The sequence below is a fragment of the Perna viridis genome, chromosome 2 (genome assembly GCF_037379345.1).
Source record: "Perna viridis isolate PV_CMFRI_1.1 ecotype Kerala chromosome 2, ASM3737934v1, whole genome shotgun sequence".
Classification (NCBI taxonomy): Eukaryota; Metazoa; Mollusca; class Bivalvia; order Mytilida; family Mytilidae; genus Perna; species Perna viridis.
Window position 1 is genome coordinate 61,094,912 of NC_142446.1, and position 22,533 is coordinate 61,117,444.

Here is a 22,533-nt window from a genome sequence, read left to right on the forward strand (position 1 = left end):
GAAGCCCTCTAAACTTTTGCTCTGTATATGTATATATTTTCTCTTTTACCTATTAAGGAGGCGAGTTTAACATTTGTGGTGACAGGTGCCCTGTATGTTGTTCAACAGTCAGTTGGTGATGAAAAGAAAGAGGTCAGTATCAGTTTAAATGACATAATTTTGTCTTTTTGTTGTACATGTGTATTTGAATCAACATTTTTATATCGATAACAGTCGTGATTACTAGTCAGTTGGTTTATTACTGGAACACTCGTTGTTTAGAAGTTCCTGTATTAACAAAACAATTCTGCACTTTTTTATTTGCTTGAATTAACATGGCTATATGACTGCTTAAGTTACACCTACTCTTAGAATACTTCAGGTTCAAAAATGAAAAAAAGATATGCTTTCATCTTTAAGAGAATGTCCTTGAAAAACCCAGGCTGTGGCTGGTGATACATACCAAATTATGCTTAAATAAAATATTCATTTGAGAGATCACAAACTCGTGTTTACTAAGAAATGAATGTTCCTTTGTAATTTACTGAAATGGTAAGAATGAGAAAAAATTAAATTGAAAGCACTAGAAACTATACTATAGTATAAAGGGAAATAACTCCTTAAACTGTTTATACATATGTATTATTTAGTTGATTTAATGGGGGACTTTGAGTGCATATTCCAAGTCATCCACTTTTGATACAGAAAAGTCTGTTCTTCCTGACATCATTAGGATTTTAATATTATAACATAACATTGGAAAAAAAAAATTGGTGGGATAAATTACCCTGTGCCACCCATATCAAGGGACCTGTCTGGTTTCTATATGGACAGTCTCTCGAAAGTTATTGTAATATTGAATAATAATATCACGATAAATTAAAAAAAAATGACTTACTGTAAATGATTTAATTTTCACACATTCTGTAAAGAGAACATATCCACGATATAAATTTTAGTGGTTTCAAAAAATGACTATAGTGTCAAAAATCAATTTTATGGATACTATTTTTTCAACTAAAATTAATACATTTCCAGTATTTAACTCACTTTAATGTCTTTTGTATTTTAAATTCTCCCTACTATTTGGTTTACATGTAATTTTTGATTTTAGGGTAGAAGAGTAAGTCTGACTCCTGTCACAAGTAGTAATGTTATGTCTTCAGTGCACTGTAATGGCTGTCCACTTCTCTATCCTATAGAATCTTGTATAGTAGAAACAACCCAGTTTCTCTGCTAGTTGTGTTTAATACTTCACAGGAAAGTCTCATAGTTATAATATGGTAAAGCTGCCAGTGCATTTCATTTTGTCTGTCTGCCATATCAATATTTATACTGTAATTGTGCTTTTACTTCCTGATTGTCAATTTTTTATCCAGCTTACCTCCCCACACAGAGGTTGGAATTATGTGATATCTATTATTTTGATTTTTTGTGTCAGTCTATCCCCAGATATTTTCCTGATTATAACTTGAGAACTGATGGAAGGCTTTCATTCAAACTTTGCACCATGGTGTAGTACTGTAAATGACTGATAAGTTAAGTTTGCAGCAAAATTCCATTTATAGTATCCCCCTTTTTTTGCTCCTGGCCAAAGGCCATGTGAGCTATTACCACCACTTGGCATCCATCGTTGTTATTAACAATCTTCTCCTCTGACATTACTTGACCAGTTTGAACGAAAGTTGGTATGAATGTTCCTTGAGGTATCCTACATGGAACAGGTGTGTAGATTTTTGATACGTCAAAAAACATGGCCACCATTACTAAAAATAGAACATAAGGGTCAAACAGTAGTTTTTTACATATATCTCCTAAACCATTAAGTTAAGCCAAATTCTAACATGGGTAAAAGTCTTCAGCATGATGAGATCTATCTGTGGTAAAATTTTAATTGTGAGGTATTGTCATCACTTTGCCTCCTTCATCCGTCATGTCTGTCGTCAATAGATTTTTTCAAATGATTTTTCATCTGAAACTGCTTTACCAATTGAAATGAAACTTGGCATTGTTGTTCCTAGGGGTATCCTGCACAAAGTGATCATTAAAATATTTGACATGTTAAAAAACATGTCTGCTGTTACTGAAAATAGAACATAGCAGTTGAAATACAGTTCTTTGCAAATAACTCAAAAACAGTTGAATTTATCAAAATTTTGACAGAAAATGATAATGTTCACCATCAGAAGAACCATGCAACCAAATTCAACAAGAGTTGACATAATTGTTCCTTAGGGTATCCTGCACAAACTGTTTGTTAAAAATTTTCATTGGTTGAAAAACATGGCCGTAGTTACTTAAGAAAGATCATAGGGGTCAAAATACAAAATAACTCAAAAACAGTTGAATTAAACAAAATTCTAACAGGGTAATTTTGTTCACCATCAAAAGATGGACCAATGTCTCAATTTTCAAAATGATTTGTCGCTCAATGTAGGAATTATAGCCCCTGAAACAGATTTTTTTGTTGTTTTTGCCATCACTTGGTGTCTGTCGTCATAGTCGTCCGTTGTTAACAATTTTTCAGAATCGTTCTCCTCTGACACCACTTTTCAATTAGAACCAAACTTGCTATGAATGTTCCTTGGGGTATCCTGCATAGACCTGATGTAGGGGTTTTTGATCCATCGAAAAACATAGCTGCTGTTAGTAATAATTGAACATAGGGGTCAGACAGTAGTTTTTCGCATATTTCTTTAAAACCATTACATTTAACCAAATTCTTCAGCATGATACAATCAATCTGTGATCAAATTTTCATTTTAATCAATTAAGCCATGTTGGAGATATAGCCTTTTTTGGTATTTTTTGCTATTTTGAATGTTACTTCTCTCAAAAATCTTCTCCTCTGACACTGCTTGATCAATTGGAACCAAACTTAGTATGAATGCTCATGGGGGTATCATGCATAGATTTGATGTGGGGATTTATGATTGGTTGAAAAACATGGCGGTTGTTACTAAAAATAGAATATAGTGTTCAGACAAAACTTTTTCTACAATCATGTCTCCAAAACTGTTTGGTTTAGCAAAATACTTTCAATTGCTGAAATATAAGGCCTACAAATGTCTGCAGGGTTAAAGTTGTCAGTAGACTCCTTGTAAGTTATTGTCCTTGGAAAGATGAAAATTGACATTTTTTTTTTTTTTTTTAGCTCACCTAGCCGGAGGCCAATTGAGCTAACTAATGCCATCTCTTGGTGTCCATCGTGGTCATCGTTCTCTTGGACATATTTTTAAAAACCTTTTCCTCTGAAACTACTGGACTGACAGGTTTTAAACTTGGTATGATTGTTCTTTAGGTTGTTCTGCACAAAATGACCGTTTGGATTTTTGATCCATGAAAAAACATGGCTGCTGTTACTAAAAATAGAATATAGGGGTCAGATTGCAGTTTTTTGCAAATAACTGAAAAAGTGTTGCCTTTAGCAAATTTATGACAGGGTAATATTGTTCAGCATGATGAGATGGGCCTATTTTAAAATTTTCAAAACGATTGGTCAACTGATGTAGGAGTTACGGCCCATGAAACAGCTTTTTTCGTATTTTCGCATGTGCAACTTTGAAAATCTCCTTTCAAAATTCATTACACAGAATTCAATGAAAGTTGGCATTTATGTTTCTTAGGGTATCCCACACGAATTGACAGTTGGGATTGTTGATTCATGAAAAAACAATGCCGCCATTACTAAAAATAGAACATTGGGGTCAGATGGCAGTTTTTTGCAAATAACTCAAAAACCGTTGCCTTTAGCAAATTTCTGGCACGGGTAAAACTGTTAAGCATCATGAGAAGGACCTATGCAGAAATTTTCAAAACCATTCATTGACTAATGTAGGAGTTAAGACCCCTGAAACAGTTTTTTAGTTGGTTTTTTTTTTCATATGTACAACTTTGAAAATTTTCTTTTCTAAAACCATTTAAGATCATTGAATGAAAATAAGCATAATATTTCTTTAGTGTATTGTGCTCAAAATGACTGTTGTGATTTTTAATCTGTGAATAGATATGGCTGCCTATACTAAAAATGGAACTTAGGGGTCATAAGACAGGTTTTTGAAAAAAAATTTAAAAATTGTTGCCTTTAGCAAAATTCTGTTTCAGGTCATGAAAATGCTATGAAAAGCATTTCTTGCATTTGACAATTTAGTTGATTTTAACTTAGCCTGTCTCATTCCTCAAGTTTTTCAAATAAGCAAATGTTTAACCAGGTGAGCGATTCAGGCTCTCTTGAGCCTCTATTTTTTACAGCTTTCATAGATAGAAAGACACTTTCAATTGATGAAATGATTCACATGATAAGTCCTACGAGATCATCTTGAGTCATAATTGTTTGACAACTCTCTTGTTAAATATATTGCCATTGAAAGGCAAAACTTAACCAGGCACCTGGGAGCCTCTTGTTAGAGTTATTGCCCTTGAAAGGCAAAAAATTATGTTTTTTTTTTTTTTTTATAATTTTCAGCCAATATCTTGAGAACTAGAATAGATAGAAACTTATCCTTATGATAAGTCCTACCATAGTCTTCTTGAGTCAAAATTGTCAGACCACTCATTGTTAGTTATTGCTCTTGAAAGGATGCTTATGAAAAGGGCTATAAAAGTCTGTGAGGATCAAATTTGTTGGAAGACTCCTTGTAAGAGTTATTGTTCTTTGCAGTTTTCGGCTGATATCTTGAAAACTATAATAGATAGAAAGGAACTTTCAAATGATGAAATGATCCTCATGAAAGGTACTATCCTATTCTTTATGAGTCAAAATTGTTGGATAACTCCTTAATAGGGTTACTGCTCTGAAAGCCAAAAATTTAACCAGATGAGTGATTCAGGCTCCTGGGAGCCTCTTGTTGTTATTTTCAAATGATACACAAGTACTATTTGAAGGATTTTACTCAAACCTTGTACAATTTAATTATACCCCACTCAATGAGTTCATCCAAATTTCATCACAAAAATCTTGACTTCCAATTGATGGATGGATTGATTTTTCGTGTGTGGCTTTCATATAAATGGGGTATATATTGTATGTAATTTTGGGTGCTATCCAATATCTATTTCCTGTTCCATGGGACTGCTATTTTTCACTATGTGGAATGATAGAAAAAATTTTGTCCCAAAAATCTTTGCTCCCTTTGATTGGATTGAGCCTAGCACAGCAACATGTGCAACTTCATGTTTAGTACTGTATGATACAGATCATGTTAAATATTAAATACTAATCCTATTTTAAGTTCCCCAATTATGCTGTCTTAAACATTTGTTACTTTTATTTACCCTTGTTGCTTTTGATGTACATATTTTATTGCCAAACAGCTTAGCAGAGTATTATATCCTACATGTATTACAAAGTTATTTCTTTATACCCATCAAAGTTTGAAAGATTTTAATGGCATTACCATGACTGTCTGTCTGTTTACCTGTCTGTCCACATTTCTTGTAAGCACAACTCTTCCTAAACCACTTAGTGAACTTTGATGAATTAGGCATATCTTGATGTGCTGCATGAAGAAAGCTAATTCATGCTTGCATGAGAGTTACTCCAAATCCAGGATTTTGACAAGACAATATTGCTTGTAAACACAGATACAGTACTAAACTGCCTTATTAACAGCCTATAGGAAGGTTAGGTATCTTGTGTAGATGTACATGAAAGAAGATATTCACCATTTGATACTTGCAAGGGAAGATAATCCAACTCAATATGGCTAGAAAATAGGGAATGCATGTATTGGTGTGTTATGTTATTGGTATAAAGATGCTTTCTACTGAACGCATTATAGCATGTCTTACAGTATCTGGAACAGTTTTTTTTTACAATGTATTGTTTTAACCACCTCAGTAGTGTGCTCACCTCAATCCTTGGCTGAGTCACACCAAAGACTTTAAAAATCAGTAGTTACTGCTTTTCCACCAAGCATGTTGTATTTCAAGGGAAAGAATGACAACTGATTGGCTTGGAGTCATAATAAAGTTTCTGAGTGAGCTGTTGCTTTTGTGAGCTACCACAATTAAGATTTGCTTCAGCAAGTTGGACTAGTCAGATGTTTTCATCCTGGAATGAATGAAATATGTCCAATGGGACATTAAACCATAATGGATCTATCACTTAATCTGATGTATTTATTTTCTTCAATGTTGTAAACCTTCCTTTCTCTTTTCTTTAAAGAGGACTAGGTCAACATAGAAGTATGAAAAAATGAGTAGCAATATTCAAAAACGTTATGTTATTGTCTGAGTGAAGAACAGTATGACTGCAGTAAAGATTGAATTAAAAAAATATTCTTAGATTTGACCGTTGTTTATTCATGAACAAAGTGAATAACCTTTTCTTTTTGTTAAACACCCACCTAAGTAATTGTTATTATTAACTATTAAATAGGATAAATAATTTTTTTGTGCATCCTACTAGACAGAATTATGTTTAGTCATGATAATATCTAACACAGTATCTATTAGTAATGGAAAGATGGTTATTTTTTTCAATGAAAAATGTTGAGGCTTATTTTCTCAAGTATTATGTTATGGTATTTTTTGTATGTAGAATTCCCATTATATATTGTCTATGTAAACTTTATAATGATGTTACAGTTTTATAGGGATGGCAAATTTAATATAACCTGGTGCTGAATTTGTCAGTTTAATATGACATCAAATCTTTTGGGCATTAAATCTGTCAGTTGAATATAACCTGGTTTTGAATCTGTCAGTTTAATATAACCTGAATCCAGGGGAACAAAAATACATTATATATTAATAGGAGGTAACATGAAAACCCAGCACCTATACTGAAGTCTCCTGTTAGCTGTAGTTCTTTCACAATAAGTATTTCCTTTGTGAGACTCATTCATATATCACTCTGGTTAACAGTGTTTTATTGGACAGGTATGTCTTTGGTTAACTCAGTTTTTTTTATTGGACAGGTTTGTCTTTGATCAAGTACTATAAAATTTCATCAACAGTAGTAGAGAATTATAGATTACTGACTACCTAAAGATCTAAACCAAACTTTTAAGCTTAGGATTTGATAATCTTATCATTCTGAGTGCATAAGTAGGGACATTAATATTACCAATAAATAATTGGAAATTGATCTAGTGAATAGTGAACTGTGCATTCTTTAATTTTATTATTTTAATGTACTTATTTAGATATGATTTTGTTTGGTATAAAGAAATAGTTTATCTACTTGATGGTATATTAATCTTGGTCAGTATTTCTTCATTTAGTTTATTTCATGTTTTAGACTCTATTGTTCACTGCATTACCAGGAGAAATTGTTGGATCTCTTGCTGTTTTGACTGGGGAGCCATCATTCTTTGCAATGCGTGCCAAACTAGATACTATAGTTGTCAATATTTCTAAAGTTGACTTTTACAGGTAGGTATAACTTTAATATGTATGTTTAGAAACCCAATATTAACAGGTATAGATAGCATGTATCTTTAATGAAGGAGGTTTTAATGTCTACCTCTATTTCTGTACAAAGATAACTAAATTTTCATATCAATTTTTTTTAAGATCCAGCAATGACAATACTGCAGTGGATAATATGGAGATCTCTCTCTTAGCAGAATATTTACATAAAAAATTTATATAAAAACGCCTGCCTTAATGATAGTTATAGATTGATCAGATTGAACCATGTCCTTAAATAGTTATAAATACAGGTTTAGACAGATACTTAGGAGCTTTTTTCAAATAATCATGATAAACATTGAGGTTATAAACCATATTTGTCAGCCAGCTCTTACTAGCAGTCAGCAGAATTTTAGTGGTATCTTCATTTTAAGTTTACCATAGGACTTTAAACTAAAATCAATCAATCATTTTAATTTTTCTGTTTTTATTTTGTATTGACTTTACATTGTAGCATCATGAGAGAACAGCCATCAGTGGTATTAAATGTTGCCCACACTACAGCTATCAGAATTGCCCCATTTGTCAGACAGATAGACTTTGCTTTGGATTGGATGATGATTGAGGCAGGCAAAGCTTTATTTAGGTAAATGTTTCAAGGAGGTCATGATGGGGATGGTATTTTATTTCACAAGTCATTTAGAAAATTTTTTTGGTCTTCTGTTTAAAACCTTCAAGAATTATTGTAACTTTCAAGCTCTAAATAACTTTCCTACAATACCCCAGTGTATGTATGTATGTATAGCTAGTGTAAAAATTAGAAAAATTACCAAGCTCTGTTGGAAATTAACGAGCCTTGGATAATCAAGCTATCTTGTATAAAGTGCAACTGGAACGGATTCAAATAGTGTCAGTAATTTGAGGCATAATTTATGAGAATTGCATTACAATTTTATCATCAAAGGAAAATGACAGTGTGTAAAACCCAAATTTACTTGGTAACACTTAATTGTCCTGATGAGCAAAAATTGAGGAATTCCTTTTATCAAATTTCATTGCTCTGGCAATATAGTTTACTCCAACTCAAGTGTTTGTCTAACTATGTGCTATCTGGGCACATGCTGCCTCTACTGTCCAGAGCCCAACTAATTACCTTGATACTAAATTAGTCAAGGTGTGCTTGACAATAGCCCACATACCTGTTTAACAGGTCCAAAAATAACTTACTATGAATAAACATTTAAATACCCGAATCACTAACTCTTAACATGACATCAAAGGGGAATAATTCGAAAGGAAAATGAAGTTTGTTACACTATTGTAACCTTGAACCCACTTTTCTGCATCCTCTGACAATACCAAGTCGAAAGAACTGTCAATTCTTCTTCAAGAGACCATCAACTATGTACTTATATTATCCAATTTGTGTTTTTTCAATTTTGCCTTGATTTGAGTGAAATCAATACTTGCTTTTGAACTGTAATTAAACGACTTTTGATGTTTCTCTGTGATGTAATCAGGATTTCTTAAAAAGAACTTTATGATTAAACTGAGAATGATATTTTTACAGACAGGGAGACCAATCAGATAGTGTATATATTATACTGACAGGACGTCTCAGATCTGTTAGAACACATCATAATGGAAAGAAATCATTAGTAGCTGAGTATGGTCGGGGGGAACTTGTGGGCATTGTAGAAGTATTAACTGATACTAAGAGGACAACCACTATCATGGCTGTGAGGTAAATATTGTCATAACCTGCCATTAATGGTGGGACAGAATTATTGTAAACATGTTTTCTTGGTTTGCTCTGTATTTTTTGTAAGAGTAATTTTTGGGGACAGTATTTGCAGTTAACCTAAATAAAGTTCTGATCTTGAAATCTAGTTCCGGTAATAAGTGTCAGGATGGCCTACATGCATTGTAGTAGATTTAAATAGCTAGTTAATTTACTTGGCTAAAGGATTGATTATTTATCTGAGTAGGTTTGTCACTGGTCTTGGTTCAAACTTTGGTGGAAATGGTACAACTTGTTTGGCAAATCATACTCTCCTACTGCAAAAATTGTAGTGTCAAGGTCTTTTTTTTCCATTTTGAAGAATAAAAACCACTCTTAACCCTTTAAAGAATCTTCATTAGTATTCTTTAATAGACTTGACTAATCTTGGTATATACTTGGCCTTTAAGAAAATCTACATCTGTATTAATTTTCAAAGCAATCCTTTCAAGGTCAATGTCACAGTGTCAAACTTCATCCACTTTTCATTGCTTTTGTTTTTAGATAACAATTTATTGTGTAATCTTCACTTTTACAGAGATACAGAATGTGCTCATATGCCTGCAGAGTTATTGAACTTGATTAAACGTAAATATCCCCAGATTGTCACACGACTCATACATCTCCTTGGACAGAGGATTCTTGGACATATAGAAACAAGAGATGAAATCCCTATGAGTAAGTCTCCAAATACCATTAACATGGAGTAGTCTCCAAACACCATCAACATGGAGTAGTCTCCAAATACCATCAACATGGAGTAGTCTTTAAACACCATCAACATGGAGTAGTCTCGAAATACCATCAACATGGAGTAGTCTCCAAACACCATCAACATGGAGTAGTCTCCAAATACCATCAACATGGAGTAGTCTCCAAATACTATCAACTTGGAGTAGTATTCAATCTTGTTGGTCTCTTATTTAAAGTTAACAAAGTTTTTTACAAAACCAATATACATAAGACACATTATTACAAAATTACATAATATCGACATAGCATGGACTAGTAGTATTTCTGCAGATTTATCAATAATTTTAGTAATATTCCATTGTTCCTACTGCCTGATAATTTCTTATCTCAGGCACACCATAATACAAAAAAAAATATCAGCAATTTCCAATGACAACATCACTTAATCATCGATAATCAGAATAATGTCAACAAAACATCATATCTCACCCTGTCAGGCTTGCTGTATTATTTTCTGTCACAACTTCAAATCTACCATTATTCTGTATATATCTGGTAAAAGGTGGAGGGGCATTAAGCTATGAATACAACGTAAAAATATCAACTTTGCTGTAATAACATGAAAATTGGTCAAAACATGGTAAAACATATAAATATTAGGAAAATAAATGTAAAAAAACTGCAGAGAATGGTAAATTTTGTTTGTTTGTTTGGTTTTTTTTTTTTTTTTCGGATATATCTGCATCCAGAGAACTATGTCCATACCCAAGAATCAACTGTATATTTTTGCATATGATAAACTATGTAATGATGAGTATATTCACTTTCTGTGAAGTTTTTTCTTGGATGTAGGCACCATTTCCTTGCTAGAAATATGACTGGAAAATGAAAAAAATGTACAGATTTGAAATAATATGTGAATTTTGGTAAACTTTAAGCAATTGTTTTGTCATTTTAATACAAAAAGTTTCTTAAGTCCTTATGTTTGCTTCTTTGTTATGGATTCAACACTCCAAATTCACAACTAACACTTTCAACACTAGCCTTTAACACCCATTCTCCTTTCACAACTGAACAGTTAATTAGCATACATAGATACATTTAAGACATTTCAGCTCAGATATGTTTTCATCATTGTACGTCTTGAGCATTAAATTTGACTGCTGTTTTTGTGGATTTTATCTCAGCTAAAACTTTAGAACCTTCATTCATGCAATATGAAATGTTGTGTGAAACTGTATCAAGATGTGTGTGGCTTTTGTTTTGCTCTAATATTCACTTTTGCTTTATTTTAAGTGTACTTTCATTATTTTCTCATAAGTTAAATCATAGGAATAATGTACAATTTGCCTTACATGATTTGGATCTTAATCTTGTTGTAGGCCATGTGAGCCATTGCCATCACTTGGCGTCTGTTGTTATCGTTGTTAACCATTTTTCATATATCTTCTCATAAACTACTGAATGGATTTGAATGAAACTTGCATGATTATATTTTGGTATTTCACACAAAATGACTGTTTGGATTTTTAATTCATGGAAAAAAACATGACTGCTGTTACTAAAAATAAAACATAGGGGTCAGACAGCAGTTTTTCTGCATATTTCTCCAAAGCACTAAGGTTTAACCAAATTCTGACATTTAGGTTTAAAGTTTTCAGCATGATGATATCCATCTGTTGTCTAATTTTAATGAAAATCTGTTGACAAATGTTGGAGTAATTGCCCTTTTTGGACATTTTTGCTATTTTTGATGTAAAAATGACTGTGAGATTTTTTATCTGTGATACACATGGCTGCTGTAACTGAAAAAACGTAGGGATCGAAATACAGGGTATCCTGCACAAATTGATCATTTAAAATTTTTCAATAGTTGTAAAACATGGCCATCGTTATTAAGAATAGAACATAAGGGTCAAAATGCTTTTTTTTGTTTTTTTGTATTTTTTCCTCTACTATAGAAGAATGATGATGGTGAAAGCTACTTATAAGATAAACATGATATTCTGAGCTGACTGGCAGTATTAAAATTGTGTTTTAAGCGGCTATTTTGAAAAGCATTGTTTTCTAAATTGAATGGTGATGAAGTTTGTTCTGGGCAGCCAGTTTCCCGCTAATTTTTATATTTGCTTTGATTTTAACAATATTTGGTTTATATTGTAAACATGGTCTCGTGGATCGTTATGGTGTATCCATCAGCACCATGAAAACTGATTTATTCAACGGGTCATAGTTTTCCTTTCCTCGTTTGTCTACCCCGGACTTGACTTTTTATGAGCAACTCGGCGGGTGTTTCTAGAAAAGCAGAGGACGCTTACCCTACTGGTGCACCTGGTCCATGCTCCCAATTTTTAGTGGAGTCCGAGTTGCTCATTTACTTTTGTTACTTTGTATGTATGATTTTAGTTACTTTATGTTCTTTGTTGTGTATGTCTGTTTTCCATGTCTGGTCTTTGTCCCTGGATTACATTCTTTTGATTACCGCTATAACCTTGGTTCCCTTGATTACTCTTTCTCTGGAGTGGTGATAATGAAAATGTTGTATAGCTATGGTTTAACTTCATTTTATGTTCTTTTTTCGCATATGTATACTGGGCTAATGCCCACTCAGACCTGGTGGAATAACAGGGCATAGGGGGCCCCTGTCAAAATTTTTTCCAGCAGTTCTAAAAACACTTTGAAGGCATTTCCAACATTTTACAGTGCCCCCATTGAACTTTCAGCATTCCTCAATATATGTTTTTTTCCAGCAATTTAATGTTAAACATGGTAGCAAAGCAGGATACCTTCACTTATTTACCGTAGTTAGTTTGGGCATGGTTTGCCAAGTGAGCAATTCAGGCTCTTCGAGAGCCTCTTGTTCTGTTCTGTAATGAAATTAATAAACGATCGTTATACCGAACAAATATACATTCACAAGTTTAGTAATTATGATGCATTATTCTTATGATAGTTAAAACTGTTTTTGAAGCTTATTTACTCTTGATTAAATGTTGTATTTGTGTTATAGGTTTATCAGATCATGTTTCTGGAATAGATAAGAAAGTTTCTGTTGGTAACCTGTCTACCATTGCAGTATTGGCCTCCAATAAAGATGTACCACTGACAAATTTCACATTGGAGTTACAACACTCTTTACAACCTATAGGTAATACCTCTGATTTAAGCCTCATCTTACTACAATAAAATCTGTCTAAACTCTGTTAGACTGGCTGATGTGTTCAGCAATGGAGTCAAACTGATATGGAGGAACTTCAGAAGAAGTCTGGTTTATTTCCGACTTTTGTTTAGCCAGATTTCACTCCAAAAGAATAATTTAGTCAGATAAGTTTAATTCAAATCATTCATGTACAACCTATTAAAAAAAACTTTGAAAGCTGTAGGTATATAGTGTCCATAGTGTCACTCTGTCCAGGAGTTCCTTCATTGAATCTCTTTATGACTGGTACTTAATTTATCAATGTCATATAAGACATTTAGTTTTCTACTACATAGTATTGAGTTTTTAAAAATATCTGTTCCATTCTGACAAGTGATATGGCAATTGTTCTTAAAATTTAACAACAAAATCACCTAGTATTAAAAGTGCCATACAGGTGGTATACTATTTTCCTCCGCAGTTCTCAGTTCTATTTCTGCAAGATTTCATTTATATAAACAATTCATTTACATCTTATTCCAATATTATTAAGATAAATTCTAGTTTTTATTGCCCATTATTATTCATATATATGTCATAAATGTCGGTCAGTAATTTAAAAATAGTATTTTTATACCCCGCCACAAAGTTTTTTGTCTGTAGGTCATTATCCTGTTGGTTTCTAGATGATAACTTGGGAATAGATCATCCAGCATTTATTTCAGAAAATTTCAAAAGGCACTGCCCCCTCTCCTTAACAGTAAAACAGGGTCTTTTTCAGCAAAAAGGGGGCCAATATGGAAGTATGATGAGGGTCAATTTTAGACAATCAACAAATAAGCTAACCTCAGATTATACACTTTATGGCTTCATTTTTAGGTGAGAGGTTTACACCTCAAATGAATAAAAAATATTAGCAGATGTTGTTTATTAATTATGGCAATCTGTTGATTAAAATTGTCATTCATTTTGATGTTGCAGCTACATTAGGAATCTCTCTGTTCTTATCGGGGTCATATCCCACCAAGGCCCACTGACATTCTTTTTTCCATTTTACTCAAAATTCCAGATTTGACGGCCGTGTCCGCTTGTTTTCAGTCAATCGGCTCATCTGTAATTTATTGGGTGTCTCCACAGGGTCAATGGAAACTAATGTGTCCCCTGCAGCATTGCCAGCAGTTTCCTTATGATGCAAGGACACGGTTTTGAATGAAAACTGATCATTGAATTTAAAACTTATCACAGTTGTTAAGTACCAAAAAATATAGGTTAAGTTCAATTTTCAGCCAACTCCAAAATTTACTTTTCAAGTTAGGCCATTTTGATCATTTATCCATTCTACTTTTTTTAGCTCACTTGGCCAAAGACCAGATGAGCTATTGCCATCACTTGGTGTCCGTCGTCATCATCGTTAACAATTTTTCAAAACTCTTCTCCTCTGACACCACTTGACCAATTGGAACCAAACTTGGTATGAATGTTCCTTGGGGTATTATGCATAGAACTGATGTGGGGATTTTGATCCATCGAAAAACATGGCTGCTGTTACTAAAATTAGAACATAGGGGTCAGACTAGTTTTTCGCATATATCTCCTAAATGGTTAGGTTTAGCCAAATTCTGACATGGCATAAAAGTGTTCAGCATGTTGGGATCTATCTGTGGTCAAATTTTCATTTTGATATGTTAAGCCATGTCAGAGTTTTTGCAGTTTTTCAACATTTTTTTGCTATTTTGAACGTTATTTCTTTCAAATATCTTCTCCTCTGTCACCACCTGACCTATTGGAACCAAACTTGGTATGAATGTTCCTTGGGGTATTGTACATAGAACTGATGTGGGGTTTTTTGACCTGTTGAAAAACATGGCTGCCGTTACTAAAAATAGAACATGGTCAGACAGTAGTTTTTCGCATATATCTCCAAAACTGTTAGGTTTAGCAAAATTATTTCTATAGCTGAAATGACCCTTATTATAAGGCCTTCAAAAGTTGTCAGGGATCAAAGTCATCAGGTGACTCCTGTAAGAGTTATTGCCCTTGAAAGATGAAAAATGACAGGGTTTTTTTTTTTGGTTTTTTTTTAGTTTTCAGCCAATATCTTTAAAATTAAATGAAAGAAACTTTCAATCGCTGAAATGATCCTAATGATAGTCCTACCAAAGTCGTCTTGAGTCAAGATTGTTGGACAACTCCTTGTCAAATTTATTGCCCTCGAAAGACAAACTTTAATCAGGTGAGCGATTCAGGATCCTGGGAGCCTTTTGTCTCTATTACATGTTGGGGTATCACTTAATGTTCCATTTATGTCCTACTTTTCATGATGCTTTAATTTTCACAAATATATTTGACAGTTGCATTAGGTTGATAAAGACAAATTTCATATACAAAACAGCTACCTTCTAAGTTTGAAATGTTTATTTTAGGTGATGCTATGAGACTGACAAGTGAAATTGTAATACAGAATTTAGGCAGTGCTGCTTTAGACAGGTTGGTTATATATTTTAACTTGGGTGATGTTTCTGTATTTCATTTATGTTATGCCTCCAGCATATTGCATGGAGGAGTAAGATATTACTTTAAATGTAATTAAATTTATAAAACACTGTTATGTGTATACTGTTGTCAGAACTGGTAATACTGAACAGTGTGAGTCAAAATAGGATGCCAGTTGTATTACATTTCTCTTTGATTGAATGACTTCCACTCTTTCTACTATGTATTTCATAAAAATGGAACTTGTTTGCTACAAATTATTTTGGGTTTATTTCGTGTTAGCAAATATAGATGCCATGCGAAAAGTACTTTGTTTTCCAGTACTAAGCTGTACTATATCTAAGTAATGTAGCAGTATTCTGAAACGTTAAAAATCTTTATTTTCTTCCGCCTTTATTGGTTTTGGCATTTAGTTCAACTTTGTTATAATACACATAAACTCAATTGTCTGTCTAATAAATAAATTTTGTAACCATTTCAAGATATTATACCCCCACTCAATGAGTGTGTGGTATATTGGAAACACATCGTCCATCTGTCTGTATTTTCGTCACAATTATCTCCGCCCTCAATGAGTGGATTGATTTCAAATTTGGGGTTGCTTTATATAGATTGGGCATATGTTGTAAGCAATTTGTTTGCTCTCCAATATTAAATTCCTGTTTTGTGGGATTCTGCCATTTTTCACTATATGGAATGATAGAGAGTTTTCATTACCAAAATCTCTGCTCCCAATGGAATGGTTGATTTTAAATTTGGTGTATGGCTTTAATTGATGGGGCATATGGTGTAAGCAATTTTAGTCGCTCTTGGATATCAACTTCCTGTATGAGTAGGGGTTTGCATAACACAACATTAACTTCATGTTACTTTAAGTTTTATATGTAGCTTCAGAATGAGGCGTAATAGTGTGTATTAAATTTCCAGCTCAGTTTTTTTAAATTATTTTTTTAGGTATCATGTTAGAGCAACTTTCAATTTCTGTTTATAGCATCAATGAGTTCAGATTGTTCAACTGGTTAGGACAACAGGAAGATATGAATCTAATAACACTTTACCAGTGTGATTACTCAATGACAAAGTGGACAAAACATTGTATCAGACAGGCTGACTGTATACTGATTGTAGCTCTAGCCAAAGATGACCCTGCAGTAGGGGAGGTAAGTGGACCAAGTATTATATCCCACAGGCTGACTGTATACTGACTGTAGATCTAGCCAAAGATAACCCTGCACTAGGGGAAGTAAGGGACCAAGTGTTGTATCTGACAGGCTGTCTGTATACTGATTGTTGCTCTAACCAAATATAACCCTGAAGTAGGGGAGGTAAATGGATCAAGAATTGTATCAGAATAGCTGACTGTATACAGACTGTAGCTGTAGCCAAAGATAATACTGCAGTAGGGGAAGTAAGTGGACCAAGTATTGTATCAGGCAGGTTAACTGTACACTGACTGTAACTTGAGCCAAAGATAACCTTGCAGTCGGAGATTTAAGTGGACTAAACATTGTATCAGACAGGCTGATTGTATACTGATTGTAGCTCTAGCCAAAGATGACTGCAAAAATGAAAAAATAAGGTTCAAAATGTATGGTTTGTACCCTTACCAATTCCCCATTCTATAATTGCATTTTTTGGCTAAACTAGTGACTGTTACAAGCTTTTTTAAAAACTAAAACACAGTTGATAATTGTCTGCTAATATATTCTTAAAATAGTAGTTATAATACCAATAAATACAAAGCTTTGAGACCAATTATGATTCAATTTGATTGATGGCATAGAATGATGTTTTACTCAAATGAACAATTACAGTCTGTGAAAGGGGTAAAAATCGGGCATTTTTATAATACTTATGAAAAATGTGTAGTTTTTGACCATTTTTAATGTTGTAAGTTAGTCTTGAGTATAAATTTGACTTACCCGGTATATTTAAATGGTTTTCTGTGATTCTTATGGATTATAAACGTGCTCCTACATGTTGTCAGGAATCTGATTTTTCAAGAATTACTTGTCAGGAGCAGTATTTTTCTCTGTAAAATACTAGTCCAAAATTCATGAAATAAGCTTTGATACATATTGAATATTTTAGTATATTGTTTAAAAATCAAAATGTCAGAAAATTGAGTTTCGTAACATTTCCATTTTGAAGGTTGAGAAACAAATGGAAAACATAGCAGTAAGAGCACAGAAAGAGCTGGTATTGTTACATGATGAGGATGCTGAATCTCCTAAAGGGACAATAGAATGGCTAAATGCCAGGGGATACTGCTCATCTCATCATCATATTAGGTGTCCTAATAGGGTTCTGAAGAAAAGGACTGAAGTTAAAGTGGTAAGAAGTGGCAATATGCTGGTTTAATGTGGTTCAAGTATTGAATAGAGGTCTTCCTAAGTTTTTAAGATTAGGCTTGTTGTCCCACGCTGCAACTCAGAGTGGGGACATAGAAATGCTGGTGTCCGTCTGTAAGTGCGTCCAAAGCTTGTGGACGCAACTCCTCAGAAACGGCTGAACAGAATTTGACCAAATGTTGTAGGATTGTTTGTCACCATATGTAGTTCGCCATACTTAACCGCTATTTTGATTCGACAATTTTTGTGGGAATTATGGGACTTTGTTCATTTTTCACAATATTCGCAATAGGAACACCTTGTGGACGCAACTCCTCAGAAATCATTGAACAGAATTTGACCAGATTTTGTAGGATTGTTTGTCACCATATGTAGTTGATCATACTTAACTGCTACTTTGATTCAACAATTTTTATTGGGAGTTATGGGACTTTGTTCATTTTTCACATTATTTGCAATAGGAACATATTGTGGACGCAACTCCTCAGAACCCGCAGAACAGATTTTGACAAAATTTTGTAGGATTGTTTGTCACCATATGTAGTTCATTATACTCAACTGCCATTTTGATTTGACAATTTTTATGGGTGTTTTGGGACTTTGTTCATTTTTCATATTCTTTTTTTGTGGATTTTTTGTTGTTGTATGAAGAATTCTTAACCTAACTTAATTTGATTCATTAAGATACATTAACCTTGAATCACCACATGGACTTATGAAAGCACATAAGTTTTGAATCTGCTATTTATACAAGTGTCAAACATTTGTAATTCAACTCTTTCTACAGCGGCGGTGGACATATGGCTACGCGTAGCATTCTTGTTTTTCATAACTTGTACGAATCAATTTTCACTGATTCTACCTATGGTTAGTCTGGTACATCTTCTGGGATGAACCACTGGATACAAACCAATAATGGAACACTAATTTGTGGTTCAAGTGGAATGAAGCTGACCTTATGCCAATGAACATTGGATAATTGTCATAACATTATACATGCTATTATTCACATTATATATTGGATGATTGTCATGACATTATATTATTCACATTATATTTTGAATTCTAAAGACTTAACATTGAAATGATTTCTAGCTTTGTTTAAGTGGTTGACTCTTACTATTCTGTTATTTGTTTAGATTTCACATTTCATATCATATCTGTATACAATGTTGTTATATGTATTTTGTTCACTTGTATATTATGCTACTTGTAAAAGTAAGAAAAATAATTCCCTTCTCTCTCATTTAATCAAATACCCAGCTGAAAGATTATATCAACTAAATCTCTGAATTTGTTTTAGGTTGAAAGTTATAACAGATTGTTCAAGACCAAACCGGACAGATTATCAGATTTCTCTCGATTAGCCAGATTTCTAACAGGAACATCAGTTGGCCTTGTACTGGGAGGAGGTGGTGCTAGGTAAAAATACATACCTACATACTGCCTGAATCATAAAGGGAAAAATTGACTCAGGAGTCTTATATTTACCAATCTTATGCTTTATAAGTCAAATTCAGTGTCATATGATTAGCTGGCCAGACAAACATAACTATTTGGTTTTTTTTTTAATATGGAAAGAAATTCTGACAGTTCATGAAAAAAGGTGACTAGATTTTTCTGCCTTCTGTCTAATAATGAAAATGCTGCATACGAAAGACCCTTTGATAATATTTCAAGGAATAAATATTCCAACAAAATAAGCAATATAATGATTTTGTAATTGTTACCAAGTTGATACAATGATTTAATATTTATCTATTTTATAGATTTCTTGATATATTTGTTTGCTTTTATCATCCAAAGATATTCATACTTGACTATATCTTTTCAAGGGGACTTTCTCATATAGGAATAGTGAAGGCCTTGTTGGAAGCAGAAGTGCCTATTGATATGGTTGGAGGGACCAGTATGGGTTCATATGTTGGTGCTGTGTGGTGTGAAGATAGAAATATCACCCGTTTTACACAGAGATGTCGGGAATGGGCTATAGTATGATCATTTTACATACAAGGGTTTCTTTTAGTTTAAACATCAATATTCAATTATTTGATTGATATTGATATAAGATGGTAATTTTATTATTTTATTAGAAAGTGCAAATGTGCAAAAACGTGGAAATATTTATGTGGCAGAGAAATTCACTAAAAAATTTTGTGGAAGTTGAAAAAGAGCTGCCTAGCATCTTGTTTTCTTTAAGGAACAAAGTAATAAACAACTTTGGTGATGAATGAACTTTCTTCCACTTATATGCTGAAATTTTCATATTTTACCATCTCAAATAGAGAAATATTTTAAACCACTCACTACTGAAGGAGAATCTTTATACATGTATATCCAAATTAAATATGAAATCTATATTGGTTATCTCCCAAAGCTATATTTTTTCCAATTACATTGTAGTAGAATAAAGATTATGACTACATACTATTTGTTTACAGGATATGACATCAATCTGGCAGAAAATATTGGATCTGACCTATCCTGTGACATCCATGTTTACTGGTAGGTTGTCTCACAATATTTGTTAACCCTCCCACATTAAGAGGGGGAGACTACCACAAAATCAACAAAAAATTTAGAATCTCCCACATAAAAATGTTAGATTTTTGGGAGATTTTTTGTTAATATTATTTCTTTGAAAATACTAGGCGATTGAATTTTATATAAAAAATTTGATTTTACATAAAAGTCTTCCACATAGGACAGTGATAAGATAAAATCTCCCTTATGAACTGTTACAAAGGTTAGCAGGTAAGTTGTCTTTGGTTGTTATAAATGTATTAAAAAGCTTAGAGGATTAAATTAGTATAATATGGAAACTTGTTCTGATGAAAAAAAAGTGTTACATAAACACTATGATAAGCCAACAAAATAAATTTGAGAAAATTGGTGTAAATCCATGAAAACTCATCAAAATAATCTACTTTTAATTGTAGGTAATCTGTAATTTATTTTTTGTTCTAATTATATAGACTCATTCTATTGAGTGATTACATTACATGGCAATCCTCATAACATTATAAAACAAAATTAATTTTTGATGGATTGATTGCCGCTTATATTACCAAATAAAGATTGCTGGATACAATCTAAATACAATCCATTTTCATGGCCTTGTAAGAAACAATCCTACTATCTCTGCATTTTAAAAGTTTTACCTGTGAAATGGGTGCATAACATTTCTGCAACGTTTCCAAAATAGTCATTTAGGCATAATATTCATTAACATAATTTATGTCTAAATAAATGCAACAAAGCCTCTTTGACTACAATGGTCAGACTTGAATTGATTTTTGGGGTAAAAACTTCAACTTGTCAGAAATTATGAGCCAAAAGGGGGACCAGATTCATGCATTTTCCTGCTTTCCAGACAATAACTTTACCACTTATTAATATTGAAAATCCCTTCCTGAATTTTTCAATCAGATTTCAGATCAACTTATAAGGGGTCAAAGGGGCCAAACAAAAAAATATTGACTTTTTACCCCCACGCAAACAAAGTTTAGGGGTATATAGGAATCACACTGTCTGTTAGTGTGTTAATAACTAATGTCTGTCTGTCAGTGAGTGTGTTAATAACTAATATATTTGCCCCAACTGTACTGGGTTCAACCACTGAGGTTGGGTCACACTGCACTTGGCCAAGCCTTTTATTTTCTGTGGATTTGCAGGTTTCTGCTTGTACAAATCATAGTTCTTTCTTTACAGTATATTTTTTTTTCTTCAAGAAAATGTACATGTATCTTCCTTGAAGTCACTTCCATAAATGTTGTGGAAATAAGTCATGTATATTATACCCTCACTCAACAAGTGGGTGATATATTGGAATCGGCATGTCCATCTGACTGTCCATTCGTCTGAATCATCACAACTATCTCGGCTCCAAGCAGATAGATTGACTTCAAGTTTGGTGTGTAGCTTTATATGGATGGAGCTTATGTTGTAAGCAATTTTGGGTGCTGTCAGCTATCAACTCCCTGTTTGAGTGGGGTATACCTAGCACAACAACATGTAATTTTTAATAGAAGAAATTTTGGAGGAATTTTTGTCTGACTTCAAAAAGAAATGTCACAGTAGTTACTTAGTTACAAATTCTAGTAATGTGAAATTGTGTGTTTGGTCTTATTTGAAACTATTTAATACATTGGCATGTTGTAGCTGTGGTACTGTTCATTTTATTTTTCTTTAATCATTATTTTAGGCAGATCATTCAATGTAACAATAGAGAAAACCTTTAAAAGCAGACAGATAGAAGATTTATGGATCCCGTACTTCTGTATAACAACAGATATAACAAGCTCATCAATGAGAATACACACTCATGGTAAAACATTAAATAAAATAAAATCGTTTTTATAACCAGATCATCAATGAGAATACACACTCATGGTAAAACATCAAATAAAATAAAATCGTTTTTATAACCAGATCATCAATGAGAATCCACACTGATAGTAAAACATTAAATAACATCTAACCACATATATGTCAGGGTCATTGATGAGAAAACACACTAAAACAAAATTAAGAAATAATTGACAAAGACTCCTTTTTATCATTGTTTTACCATGGGTGGATGATTTATGTTGCCTTTTTTACCCCAAGTGATAGTGTGGGTAAAATAATGACGTGAATAGGCCAGCCCATGGTAAAAATGATAAAATTGAGTTACTGAAAAGTATTTTGATTCTAATGGACTAGTTTTCTTTATGTCTATGAAAAGATATGGCCTGTGTGTT

General features: G+C 33.0%; 1 protein-coding gene across 3 annotated transcripts in view; it reads left to right on the plus strand.

The window, feature by feature from the left end:
• The window catches only part of LOC148626328 (patatin-like phospholipase domain-containing protein 7), a 112,725-nt gene that overhangs the window by 49,333 nt on the left and 40,859 nt on the right, over positions 1–22,533 (plus strand). For all 3 annotated transcript variants that reach the window (XM_088570210.1, XM_088570208.1, XM_088570209.1), the window contains 13 exons: positions 58–132; positions 7,223–7,356; positions 7,850–7,981; positions 8,906–9,079; positions 9,654–9,793; positions 12,819–12,956; positions 15,371–15,434; positions 16,432–16,600; positions 17,592–17,774; positions 19,095–19,213; positions 19,627–19,783; positions 20,233–20,296; positions 21,996–22,118. In XM_088570210.1, coding sequence (XP_088426336.1) covers positions 58–132; positions 7,223–7,356; positions 7,850–7,981; positions 8,906–9,079; positions 9,654–9,793; positions 12,819–12,956; positions 15,371–15,434; positions 16,432–16,600; positions 17,592–17,774; positions 19,095–19,213; positions 19,627–19,783; positions 20,233–20,296; positions 21,996–22,118 — 1,672 coding nt within the window. The remainder of the gene's footprint in view (positions 1–57; positions 133–7,222; positions 7,357–7,849; positions 7,982–8,905; positions 9,080–9,653; positions 9,794–12,818; positions 12,957–15,370; positions 15,435–16,431; positions 16,601–17,591; positions 17,775–19,094; positions 19,214–19,626; positions 19,784–20,232; positions 20,297–21,995; positions 22,119–22,533) is intronic.